At 41.7% G+C, this 12,500-nt stretch overlaps 1 protein-coding gene across 1 annotated transcript in view; it reads right to left on the reverse strand.

Annotated features, from left to right (window-relative positions):
- Positions 1-3,194: 3,194 nt before the first annotated feature.
- Positions 3,195-12,500, reverse strand: part of card14 (caspase recruitment domain family, member 14) — a gene marked incomplete at its 5' end in the record, with an annotated part of 24,642 nt that continues 15,336 nt past the window's right edge. The window contains 7 exons of the mRNA XM_083655337.1: positions 3,195-4,933; positions 5,753-5,868; positions 7,209-7,327; positions 9,554-9,718; positions 10,199-10,319; positions 10,413-10,476; positions 11,215-11,452. Coding sequence (XP_083511463.1) covers positions 4,726-4,933; positions 5,753-5,868; positions 7,209-7,327; positions 9,554-9,718; positions 10,199-10,319; positions 10,413-10,476; positions 11,215-11,452 — 1,031 coding nt within the window. The 3' untranslated portion in view covers positions 3,195-4,725. The remainder of the gene's footprint in view (positions 4,934-5,752; positions 5,869-7,208; positions 7,328-9,553; positions 9,719-10,198; positions 10,320-10,412; positions 10,477-11,214; positions 11,453-12,500) is intronic.

The raw sequence follows: 12,500 nt of genomic DNA on the forward strand, positions 1-12,500 counted from the left end.
TGCACTCTGACAACACACAAATCACTGGAGTGGTTTCCCAGCAACAGGAGGAGGGGGGATGGGGGGTTCTGGACCCGGACGGAGCCAAAATCATCTTCCAGAGGAGGAAATTGATTCAGTAGAAGTCTTAAAAAAACTCAGAGCATGTCAATAATCACCAGTGGATATAAAAAATAAGAAGCATAAATTATCCTCGTCAAATCAGAGGTCTGGCAGATAGAAGCAGTAAAATCAGAGGTCTGGCAGATAGAAGCAGTGAAATCAGAGGTCTGGCAGATAGAAGCAGTGAAATCAGAGGTCTGGCAGATAGAAGCAGTGAAATCAGAGGTTGTCTGGCAGATAGAAGCAGTGAAATCAGAGGTTGTCTGGTAGAATGAAGCAGTGAAATCAGAGGTTGTCTGGTAGAATGAAGCAGAGAAATCAGAGGTTGGGAGACGGCCAGCTAAAGCATGATAGGCCGATGAGAGATGGTGGTGCTTTCTCGTTGTGGTTCCCTCATCTCTTGCTCTCTCTTTCTCCCTTCCCTCAGTAGTAGGAACCATGTTTTCTTCCCCCAACCACTCCCTCTGCTTGCCATTCATTTCTCTCTGCCGCCCCCGTGTGGCAGCCCAACTTCATGGTGGCTCTTTATTTCCCATAACTCCACAGCCAAAACAATTTTCAGTGAGTGAAAGTGAACTATATCCGAACAAAAGGACGTTTTCATTTAAGTGGTAGTGATTAACTGTAAGAATGCTAGAATTTTCAAAGGACTGCGTGTGGTGCTTATAGTGAGTTTATAGTGCCCTTATCATAGGCTACTTTAGCTATGGCGTTTTTAATATACCGTAAGTGGTTTTCTGTAGTATAGGCATACCACATTTTAAAGTTGTGCTGTGTTTGTAGCAGCCTATCTTTCAAACATTTATTACTCATTGATTATTGTAGTTCGGTTTCGTATTTAAGGGTTTGTTTGCATGTCCAAATTCCTCCTATAGTCCAGCAACATGTGAGTTAAGGACTGTTGTCAAGCAACACTTTCTGCCTCACTGACTCATATCCACATAGCCTATGAGAATAGTGTGGATTAAAAGGAGAATAGTGTTCTGCAATCTGGCACAGTTATGTTGTGTCATGTTAAACTTGGGAAGTGATTAAAGATGAAACATAGGCTAAGTGTTAAACAGTGTTAGAGGCCTCAAATTAAAACGAGGCATATAGTTTTGACATTAAATTATAAATAGCCTATCACTAAGTAAAATATTCACACGATATCACTCAACGAACTGTAGGCTACAACAATTTGGAAGTAGAATAAGGTTACAGGTTAGCCAAGGCATTACAAAAAAAAAAAAAAATAGGCATTGGCTGTTAGCCTACTTAGAAGATGTGTAGCCTATTATTTGTTCATCTAGGATTTCAATTCCCCACTTATTAGTCTAAGCATAAATAACCTGTAGTAAGCTAAACAAGACATATGCCTGCAGGCCTATCTCTGGCCTGGGGCAAAATGTCAACAAACTAGACGGTTTTCACGGAATTGCGTTGCTAGGGAACCGTTTGGAACCTTATGTCCTGCCAGTCACTGTAGCTAGCAAACACTGCAACCGGAAGTAAACTGGGGGGCAATTGTGTTATCGAATTGAAACTGTCATACTGGATACCTCTAGATGGTGCAGGAGTATAATCACCTTCGGCCTAGTTGATTTTTAATTGTACAAAGACTTTAGGCCGGACTACAGGATTTAAAAACATCACCAAATGCTGTAGCCTTGTACCAAGACGCTGATTACATTACACTACATCAGCGTCTTGGTACAAGGCTACAAATGCTGCTGAGCAGAAGCCGCAACAGTGTTGCGGCAACACACGTTCATTTATACTTTGTATAGTTGTGTGTGTCACGGCTAAGCATAATAGAAACTCACCTGTTATCCAGATGGCCTCTGCGGCAGCTGAACAACAACTCGGAAAGAGAGAAACTGCTGCAGCACCGCTGTTATTGTGAAAGCCACTCTGTGCTCATTAGGTTTTAGACCAAATCACCGTGACGTCACCATGTAAACAAATTTACTTCCGGGTACCACTTGGGGAAGGCGGCAGGTTTAAATGTGCGTGTTGTCATATAAATGCTGTCAAACCCTCTCGTTGTTTTCGGCCGACTACTTTCAATTTAAATGGTTAAACGGTTGGTAAACATGCTTGTCCGACGTATCTAGCCTTTCTTCTGTGTTTGTTTTATGTAGTGTTAGCATGCTAATAACGTTTGTTTGTCTGTCAAACTGCTGTTTTGTTGCAGACTCGTTAACGTTACAGACAGAGCTATTGACGCCACGTTAATTTAATTTAGCTTCAAGTCTACTCTGGTCTGGTCCAACAGGTAAATTAGCTAGTCTGGTCTCCACTAACCTTAGTGAAAGCGTTGTTATGAATGATATTAAACAACAACACAACAGGGACGAACCATTTTTGTCTTCTTTGTCTGTTTTTGTCTTCAACACGTCAGTTTGTGCCGTCCACTGCCATTATAATGTGTGGACCCAGGGGTACCCGGAAGTAAATGTAAACATCCCCGCTGATTTACTAGCCTACTGTGTTACTGCCTGGGCCTACTGATGCCTGTCCTGCTCCGATGGTCCTGCTCCATGCCTGTAGGCCCGCAGGAGGCCAGCTTCCCCCCCGTGCGTCTCTTTCGTTCTTGCTCCCTCTTGTGGTGTCACCTTGCGCATGCGCCCTTATCTCTGCTCATTAAAGCCTAATTGATTCCATGATGGAAATGTTTCCTTTTAAGTAAATCGACTCTCAAACATTTTTAAAAGATGACTCTTTCTGATTCTACTTCTTCTAATTAAAATTAATTTAAACCTACTAGATGGCACATTTTCTAGGTTTTGGAAAAACTTCTTCAATCATCAAAGCCTTGACACCGAAGCAGACAAGAGAGAGAGAGAGAGACAGAGACAGAGAGAGAGAAAGAGAGTAATAGAAACAGTATGATCCTGCATGAAGGTTATGAACCTTAAAGGCTTAACTTATGCAATATGAACATAAACATGCTTTTTAAAATGTTAAGTTTTATTAATGTGTTGTAGACCAATAAAAGAAAAGTGCCTACACATGTAAATTATGTCGTCAAATTATATAAAAGATGTTCTTAAAAAATCACAGCTTTTAATTTTCCAATGATATCACTTCCCATGAAAGTAGACTGCAGGGAAAGACACAGGCACAGTTGTAACATGAATAGCTAACACAACAGTCATGGGTGGTGAATGTTATGCCTGGAAGTGGAAAGATGACGAAGAAGATCAGGGTAGAGGATAAGAGAAGACGAAAAGGAGAAGAAGTTCTATCATCTCTCACATGACTGTCATTACATAGGCTACTCTGCATTAGTCTGCATGAGAAGAGTTTCATTACAAAATGCTTTATATCCACCTTGGAAAAGAAATGATGGTCTCTTGATGTTTACTGGTCAGTATGTTAAAAATACATCCAATTATTGAAAATATTACTATTTTTCAAGCCAATTCTTTAGTCAGCAAATATATTCGAAACTATATTCAAATAATTAAACCAGTAAGATTAGGTGTCACATTTTTCTCATTTTGAAATGAAACTTTTCTGCACATTGCACAGTTACAGTATGTCCCATGACTCACCCTCTGACAAAAATCATGTCTCAGATATGTTGTGTAAAAAGATGACAGGTTGTTTACCCTAGTTAAAGTGCAGAAAGGATGGTTACGTCAGAAACTGTCAATTGAACGAGAATACCTCATAATGAGAGACAAAAATCAGAACTACCACATGTTGTAGAGATGAAGTCCATTCAAACCACAACAGAGAGGATAAAGTTATATGACCTCACAATACATGTCAAAGCCTCAAACAAGGAGGCAAACACAATGTAGAAAATATTTCTGGATACAGTAAATTATAGCGTGGTACAGCTTAACACACTCTTAAAAAGGTATCTGTCTTCTATTGCACACCTGTGAGCTGGGTCAACACACACACACACACACACCACACGCACGCACACACACACACACACACTCCTTCATGCTGCAAATTCCTTCATTATCCGGTTACTAACAAGTATCATAGATACATACTCAGGTATGTTTACAAAAAATATATCTTGTAACGCTTATTCGTTAAAAAATGCCCTTTGTGAAATAATTTCTATTCTATGTTGTTCTAACATATTTCTATATCAAGCCTACAATAATGGTCTACGATTCTCTTCTATTCTCTTCTCCTCTTCCCGATACAGTAGATTGGGATCCTTCCAGGTGATCTTCTTCCATTCTATTCTATGTTTTTATCTTCTGTTTAAGGTATTATGGTCTATGATCATAATCTATTCTATGCTATTCTATTCTCCCTTTCCCCACCGGTCAGGCTCCTGCCAGAGGACCTTTCTCTGCTTTAGTCTATGTTTCTATCTCCTATTGTTTTTTCTGAGCTCTATGATCCTATTTGTATTATATTGTATTCATGCTCCTGCAGATTACCTTCTTGTGCTCTATTGTAAGTTTATCTTCTATTTTGTCTAAGGATTTATGATTCTATTCTATTCTATTCCTCCCCTTGACCACAGGTCAGACACCGCCCAGACCTCTCCTCCTCTAATCTAGCCTATGTTTCTATGTTTTATTTTTCTATGGATTTATGGACTTTTCTTTTCTTTTCTATTCTATTCTATTCTATTCTATTCTATTCTATTCTATTCTATTCTATTCACCACAGGTCTGGCTCCTCCCAGACAATCTTCTTCTGCTCCTCCCAGATGAGTGTGCGCAGGCAGGTGAGCAGTGCGGTGCTATCAGTCCAGCTGTCCGAGGCCACGCTGCGGTACAGACAGGGCAGCTTGTCCAGCAGAGGCTCCTCACTGGCAGAGCACGCCAGCAGCTGCTCCTCTGATTGGCCGTGACGGTGCAGCTTCGCCCTGCAGGGGCGGCAAGAAAGCATGAAAGCATGAGTCACAGAAACTATCGCCTCTGAACTCACAAACTCACTCACTAGACTGGGAAAATCCACCCTAAAACACTTGAACATTGTTACAGAAATAGCCATTATATTCTATGTTGTTTGCATTTTTGTGTTCATTTTGTTGCTGTATGCACAATAGGTAGGCTATTGTGTCTTGCTATGTGTCTGTCTTTTCCTGATGTTTGTCCTGTTGTCCTTGTCTGTTCTGTGGTTGAATGTTGATTAGTTAGAGTTAGCTGACTTGTTCTCTGTAAAGTCCTTTGAGACATCCTTATGATAAAAGGCCACATACATGTACATGTATATAAATAATTGAACTGGAATTGAACTTGTTGTTTGGTGGTGTATCGCAGTGGTTCTCATATTGGGGTCCGGAGACCCCTGCCCAGGAGTCCCCCAGGGTTCCAGGGGGTTCTCAGCAATGCCAGAATGTGTGACTATTTTGGTCATGGGTTTCATATACTTTATGTAATAAATGAAATGAAATTCAATTCAATTCAATTCTTATCGGGTGGGGGACCCTTGGACAAAATCATATCAAATGGGGGTCTGTGGTCTAATTTATGGATAACTGACTAAATGTAGACAATATGACATCACGTCGAGATATTTGCCGCACAGTTACAGACATTTCTTGAACTTTTTGAAACACCAACAGCAAATGTAAGTCCCAGGTCAGTCCCTCGTCAGGAGGAATGAGGGGAACGTTTGTAGGCTATCAGTGACAGGAGGAGAGAGTACCGGAGTTTGTATCAGTGACCGGAGCAGAGAGTACCTGAGCTTGCGTGCGCTGCGTGCTGACTGGGCGATGAAGATGATGATGGGGAAGATCTCGGCGCGGTGCAGCCGACGCACACAGTCCAGCCCCAACGGCAGCACACAGTGAATCCCCTGATGAACAGGAAAGAGGCAGAAAGTGGGTTGAAAACATGCTATATTTACAGTAGCACACAATACAATTAGGGGATAGGATGACATAAAAACAGAGAGACGTGGATTAGGAGCATAGGAGCATGATCTGTGAAAATGATTCAAATGCCATTGCTTGCGTAATTTAGGATTATAAATGTATTTCTTTTAGGAGCAGACGCTGCTAAAATGGTAGCTTTGCAGAACCTTGTATCAAAGCACACACACACACACACACACGCACATGCACGTACTGTACGCAGGCGCACGCACACACACAACTAAAGATACAAGGACATACTGTAAGTAGTAATTACATAACATATACTAATTAGCGGTTTCAGCATGGCTGACGCGCTAGCAAGTGAACAATGGCGATAGCCGTCGAGCAGCTTTGAACAATGAGCCTTATTGTGGGAGCAGCTGCTGTTAAAAAGATGATTTATGACATGACCTTTATAAAAATGGAGGGTGACAGGAAAGATACACTGTAGCAGGAAAAAAGGAGATGACATTTCCACCGATGATTGCCTCAATTGATATCCTTTTTAGTTTATTTCCTTTAAAGTAGGTTGTTTAGTCCAGAGCATCTAGTAAGAGAGTGGCGCCATGCGGAGGTCCAAAATGCGTGACGTGTAGCCAATGAATAGCCAGGAAGGGGGCTCGCCCTACGTTTGAATGTATACAATAAAGCTGATAATATACAATTTGATTCTTTAAATGTCTGACCCTTTCAAAGTACATCACAAACGGTCCATTTTGCTGCAACTCAACAGCGCTGCTTAATCCAGAACCTTACTTCTGGGAACTTTTGTGAGGTAAAAACGGGTCCATTGGAGTGAATGGAGATGTCGCAACTCTTCTATTATATGACTCTGGTTTAGTCTTGAGTAGGCTAGGCTACAGTCGACTTAAAGTGATAATCTCAAAGATTTTCATACAAATAAATGTCTGTTAAGACACTATCTATCACTAACTTAGTTAACACAATGGTGATTGAGCCTATGGCCCATTGAGGGAAGCCTTTGCATTTTCAGTATTGCAGCATTTATGAACCTGGTGGTGACGACACAGATGATGCAACACTGCTTGGATCTCACCTGCAATTACCGCTCATCGCCATAGGTGTCGCCAAAGAGAACAAAACAGAAATCTTCAAGATTATCACTTTAATAGCCACGTATTTCTTTTCTCCTCTTATGTTTTACCCCACAATTTACAGCACACTGTCCTCCACTGAGAAAGCCCTGATGTCAGGAGTGCATACGTCTCAGGTCACCAAATCCTGGCTCTGTTGGTGGAGTGTTGGGATAAGTTCTAACCTTCTTCATGACCTTCTCCACGCTCTGCAGTGTGTAACAGCGGTTCCCTCCCTGCTCGCACTCCTCCAGCACCTCGGACCCATGCAGCCGGGCTGTGTGCTCGCTGGAACTCAGCACCTCTGCAGCGGGCGTGCGAGGGAATGGGATGCACAGAGAGAGAGGGGGAGAGAGGGGGAGAGGGAGAATGGGGTAGAAGGTCACATGATCACTTAGGGCTGGGCATTATATCGATATTGCGATATGAGACTAGATATCGTCTTATATAGTTTTAAAGGCTCCATTGAAGTAAAGTAATGTATTTTTCTGGTCTTACCAGACTGTTCTATAGTAGCTGTTCTATGATTTGCCTTTACCCACTTTGTCATTATATTCACATTACTGATTATTATTAAAAAATCTCAAAATGCAAATATTTTGTGAAAGCACCAATATTGTCGCAATATGGATATTGAGGTATTTGGTCAAAAATATGATATTTGATTTTGCCCATATCACCCAGCGCTATGATTATGACCATGAGTGGTGTAAAATGTTCCTTCTACAATCTACACCATCATCATACATTTTGAAGCCAATAGGAGCTCTCTATGTTCTAGTTAATCTGCAATCAGTTTTATTTGTTGTGTTGTCTTAAATATGCTCTATATTTTTGTGATTTTCTTATTCATAATACTATTGTTTTTTTCTACTCAACATTCTATTCTTTTGCTGCTGCAATGATCCAATTTCCCCACAGAGATCATTAAAGTTTCATCTTATCTAGTCTTATCACTGCAGGATCCACCTACAAGCCTCTGGTCTGTATAACCTCTACCTGTGGTCTTTCCCATAATGTATTCACATTATTTCCTTCCTGGTTGACAGTGACAGAGAAACCCATAAAATATTTAACAATGTCTGAGATTGGTTGTATACTAAGACAGCAAAATGAACTTCCATTGCAGCATGTAATTGGAAAAAGGAGGAAGTCCGTGGCCGTTTCACCAATAAAATGTCTCGTCTCAAGCAAAATCATCTAGCAGGCAAATACAGTATATGAGCTGGGCTGGTATATGACTTCATTGGTCAAGACTCCAATAAAAACAGCTGCACATCACAAATGGGTTTACCATTTACCATTACTTTTTTCAGTCAAAGTCTCAAGTCTTTGAGCTATAGTCCAAGTCAAGTCTCAAGTCTTTGAGCTATAGTCCAAGTCAAGCCTCAAGTCTTTGAGCTATAGTCCAAGTCAAGCCTCAAGTCTTTGAGCTATAGTCCAAGTCAAGTCTCAAGTCTTTGAGCTATAGGCCAAGTCAAGCCTCAAGTCTTTGAGCTAGAGTCCAAGTCAAGCCTCAAGTCTTTGAGCTATGGTCCAAGTCAAGTCTCAAGTCTTTGAGCTAGAGTCCAAGTCAAGCCTCAAGTCTTTGAGCTATAGTCCAAGTCAAGCCTCAAGTCTTTGAGCTATAGTCCAAGTCAAGCCTCAAGTCTTTGAGCTATAGTCCAAGTCAAGCCTCAAGTCTTTGAGCTATAGTCCAAGTCAAGTCTCAAGTCTTTGAGCTATAGGCCAAGTCAAGCCTCAAGTCTTTGAGCTAGAGTCCAAGTCAAGCCTCAAGTCTTTGAGCTATGGTCCAAGTCAAGTCTCAAGTCTTTGAGCTAGAGTCCAAGTCAAGCCTCAAGTCTTTGAGCTATAGTCCAAGTCAAGCCTCAAGTCTTTGAGCTATAGTCCAAGTCAAGCCTTAAGTCTTTGAGCTATAGTCCAAGTCAAGTCTCAAGTCTTTGAGCTATAGTCCAAGTCAAGTCTCAAGTCTTTGAGCTATAGTCCAAGTCAAGTCTCAAGTCTTTGAGCTATAGTCCAAGTCAAGCCTTAAGTCTTTGAGCTATAGTCCAAGTCAAGTCTCAAGTCTTTGAGCTATAGTCCAAGTCAAGTCTCACGTCTTTGAGCTATAGTGCAAGTCAAGACTCAAGTCTCAAGAATTCTATAATTTGCTGCATGCCATTCGGTCTGCTTAGAACACTGCATAGCTAAAACTAAGGAATTCAAAGCATGCACGGTATTATCATCACTCCTTTACTTATTAGTATACAGTATCAGCATTGATTATTATTAGTAACATGTCAAAATAATAATAATAATAATAATAATAATAATAATAATAATAATAATAATAATAATAATAATAATAATAATAATAATAATAATAAAAAAGATTGTTCACAAGTTCCACATCTCAAGTCCGAGTCGAGTCTCAAGTCTTTTGAGGATGAGTCTCTCAAGTCACGGTGTGTGTGCGACTCAAGTCCAAGTCCCCATCTCTGGCATACGGTACTGTACTGTATAAGAATGAAGTGTCTCAGAGTGCTCTTACCAGGCTCACAGAGCTGGAAGCCCTGCCAGCCAGCTAGCTTCTGGTCCAGGATGCGTCCCAGGATGGTGGGCAGCAGCAGGATGGGTCTGCAGATGGGGGGGTAGTGGGGGCTGACCAGGGTGTACGGCATCAGGGTGACACAACTTCTGGGTGCCGATGTATCAGCTGGAGGGGACAATAATACAGTATATACTGTAAAGGCTCATTTATACTCCATTTTCATACGAAAATAAATGCGTCCGTTTCAAACGGTGTATAATCGTCACTGCCCACATACTTCCATGCTCTTTCACGTTGGTATCATGTTAAGCAATACATCCACCAGTGGGCAGTAGAGAGTCACATGAGACGAGTGTGTGTGTGTGTGTGTGGTTCTGCTCCGTTTCATGCGTATCCGTAAGATTTTAGAGGACGGACAGAAAACGCACAAAATGAACGTAGTCTCTGTCTTTAACGTAGAGTATGATTGGGCCTTAAGAGGGCATTATAGTTACAGGATCAGTGCGTGTGTGTGTGTGTGTGTGTGTGTGTGTGTGTGTATGTATGTGTGTGTGTGTGTGTGTGTGTGTGTGTGTGTGTGTGTGTGTTTGTGTATGTGTGTGTGTGTGTGTGTTTGTGTTCACGCCAGCAAAGTTGTTATTGTACCTGGTTCTGTGCTCGTGGTCTTTCTGTCCTCCACGCTGATCCACAGCGGGTTCCTGCCCTGCCGCCCAGTGCTGACGATCCTCACCACCTTCTGCTTCTCCTGGGCCGCAACGCGCTCCACCTGCCACCAGAGGGACAGCAACATTCCCAGGAATGAGTTTTGGAATCACTCCAGCGACATTATGGATGGATGGGGCGATTTGATTGTTCTTACTTTTCGGCACACTTTTGTTTGGAAGCTCATTTCTTCAATTGCTCTGATCAGCAGTCGTTGTGCCCTGTAATAGACAAAAAAGGGATTAAAATATTTTCCAAGACTTGTACATTACTGGTTCTCGAACCTTTTTCATATACGGGACCCCTAATTTAGGCCACATTAGCACTGCGGAGCCCCATTTGATGAGATTTTGTCTCTCTGACCCAATTCTGAGAATATTTTGTATTGTTAGATATGATTTTGTCCAGAATTCCATGACTATCTGTATAGAGTAATTATTTAAAGTGTAATGAATCCTAGGTACATATCATTGTGTTCTATGGTCAAGGGGGGTTAACCATGTAAGCTTTTAGAAATGAGTATTAGCCCATTTTTACACAAAATATATCATATTATTATGTCATGGGGACTCAAATGGCACCGAATGTTAGGACTGACTCATAACATATTTATACATTATATCTACATTCTTCTATTTCTACTTCTATTTCTTCTATTCTACATTCTCTATTTGTGTTAACTTCTTGTCAATGGAATAATTGTTAAAAGGTTAACAATTCATCAATTTGCTGGGGACCCCCTGGAACCCCCTCAAGGACCCCTGGTGGTCCCCGGACCCCACATTGAGAACCACTCCCATACAGTAAATGACACAAAAAGCTCATGTTAGTGCATGGTCAGGTGCACAAGCCCTGTGCTACCCCTCCATGCTCATGACCTTCTAGTCTAGTCTGAAGGTCAGTGCTTGAGAGGGTGACAACATGCACCAAGTCAGTTTAATTGAATGCACTGCTTGCACCTGTAATAGTTGGGCACAGTGCCGCTCTGCAGGTCCAGCAGCTGGCAGGGATGGACGTGGCTGGCGTGCCAGGAGCCCTGGGTGCCGGCGGGCTGAGTGTTGGTCACATGCAGGACGTCGTTACAGGACACGGCCAAGGCTCCGCCCCCGCCGCCCAGCGCCATGTTGACGCGCACATAGAAGGAGTCGGCACACCACGTCTCAAGGCTCTGCAGCTGCTGCAGCAGAGACTCATAGGCTGAGAGCAAAGAGCAAAAGGTAGGCTGTAGAAGGTCGACTTTAAGTATTGTATACTGTGATAACATTAAGGAATAACTTTGCTATCAATTTATAACTATCATTAATACATATTAAATCGATAGTTACTTTAGTTCATACAGTAGTCACTTTACTGTTAAAGGTGCTGTAAAGGGTGTTAAATAGCTCTACATTCCGACAGCCATCACTGATATAGGGTGCTTGGTCAGTAACGTCGGTCTCCCAGTCTCTCCGCTCTGCAGTAAACAGAGAAGAAATTTGTGGAATCCTCTCTCCTGATTGGTTAAAAGTGGGATGGGATCCCAGAAAACGTATTTTCTGTAAACTGCAGAGCAGAGGACCCATGTTACTGACCAAACACTCGATACAGTCGATCTGTGTGGGAACGCCCACAAAACCTTACTTCTGGTAAACGGGAGGATTTCCCCAACGCTAGGGAGAGAGTCTGGCAAGCGAGACTACCCCCACACTGACCACGTCAGAAAGTAGAGCTATTTAACAATTTATTTTATTTTTTATTTTATTTTTTATTGTAATACCACTTACAGCACCTTTAATAATGTTTACACAGTATTCATTACCCATTTACCAAGTATTATGGGTTGCAACTTTATAATAGCCATCCAAATAATGTTTATAGATCTGTCCCCCTGTGCCCTCCTCTGTCCCCTCTGTCCCCTGTGTCCTCCTCTGTCCCCTCTGTCCTCCTCTGTCTACTATTAACTAAATTTATTTAACTATCAATTTGCCATTTATTAATGATGGTTGTTATGAAGTGTTACGGTAACTTCCACTATTTCAGTGATGGAACATATTCAGCCTTGTTGGAAATTTCACAACTTATTTTGTGGCTGTGGAAGTCATTGAATTAGCTCCATTCTCTATTTCAGATTCACCATCTCTCCATGTTCTAATAGTTAAGAGGAGAAAGGAGAACTTCGGAAACTCCGACACCGTCATGTATCATCATCACGATGTGATGTTCAAAACATCACAGGAATTATGTTGTGAGAAGGGATGTCATTAAC

The sequence above is a fragment of the Poromitra crassiceps genome (assembly GCF_964638095.1).
Source record: "Poromitra crassiceps genome assembly, chromosome: 19".
In the NCBI taxonomy this organism is placed as follows: domain Eukaryota; kingdom Metazoa; phylum Chordata; class Actinopteri; order Beryciformes; family Melamphaidae; genus Poromitra; species Poromitra crassiceps.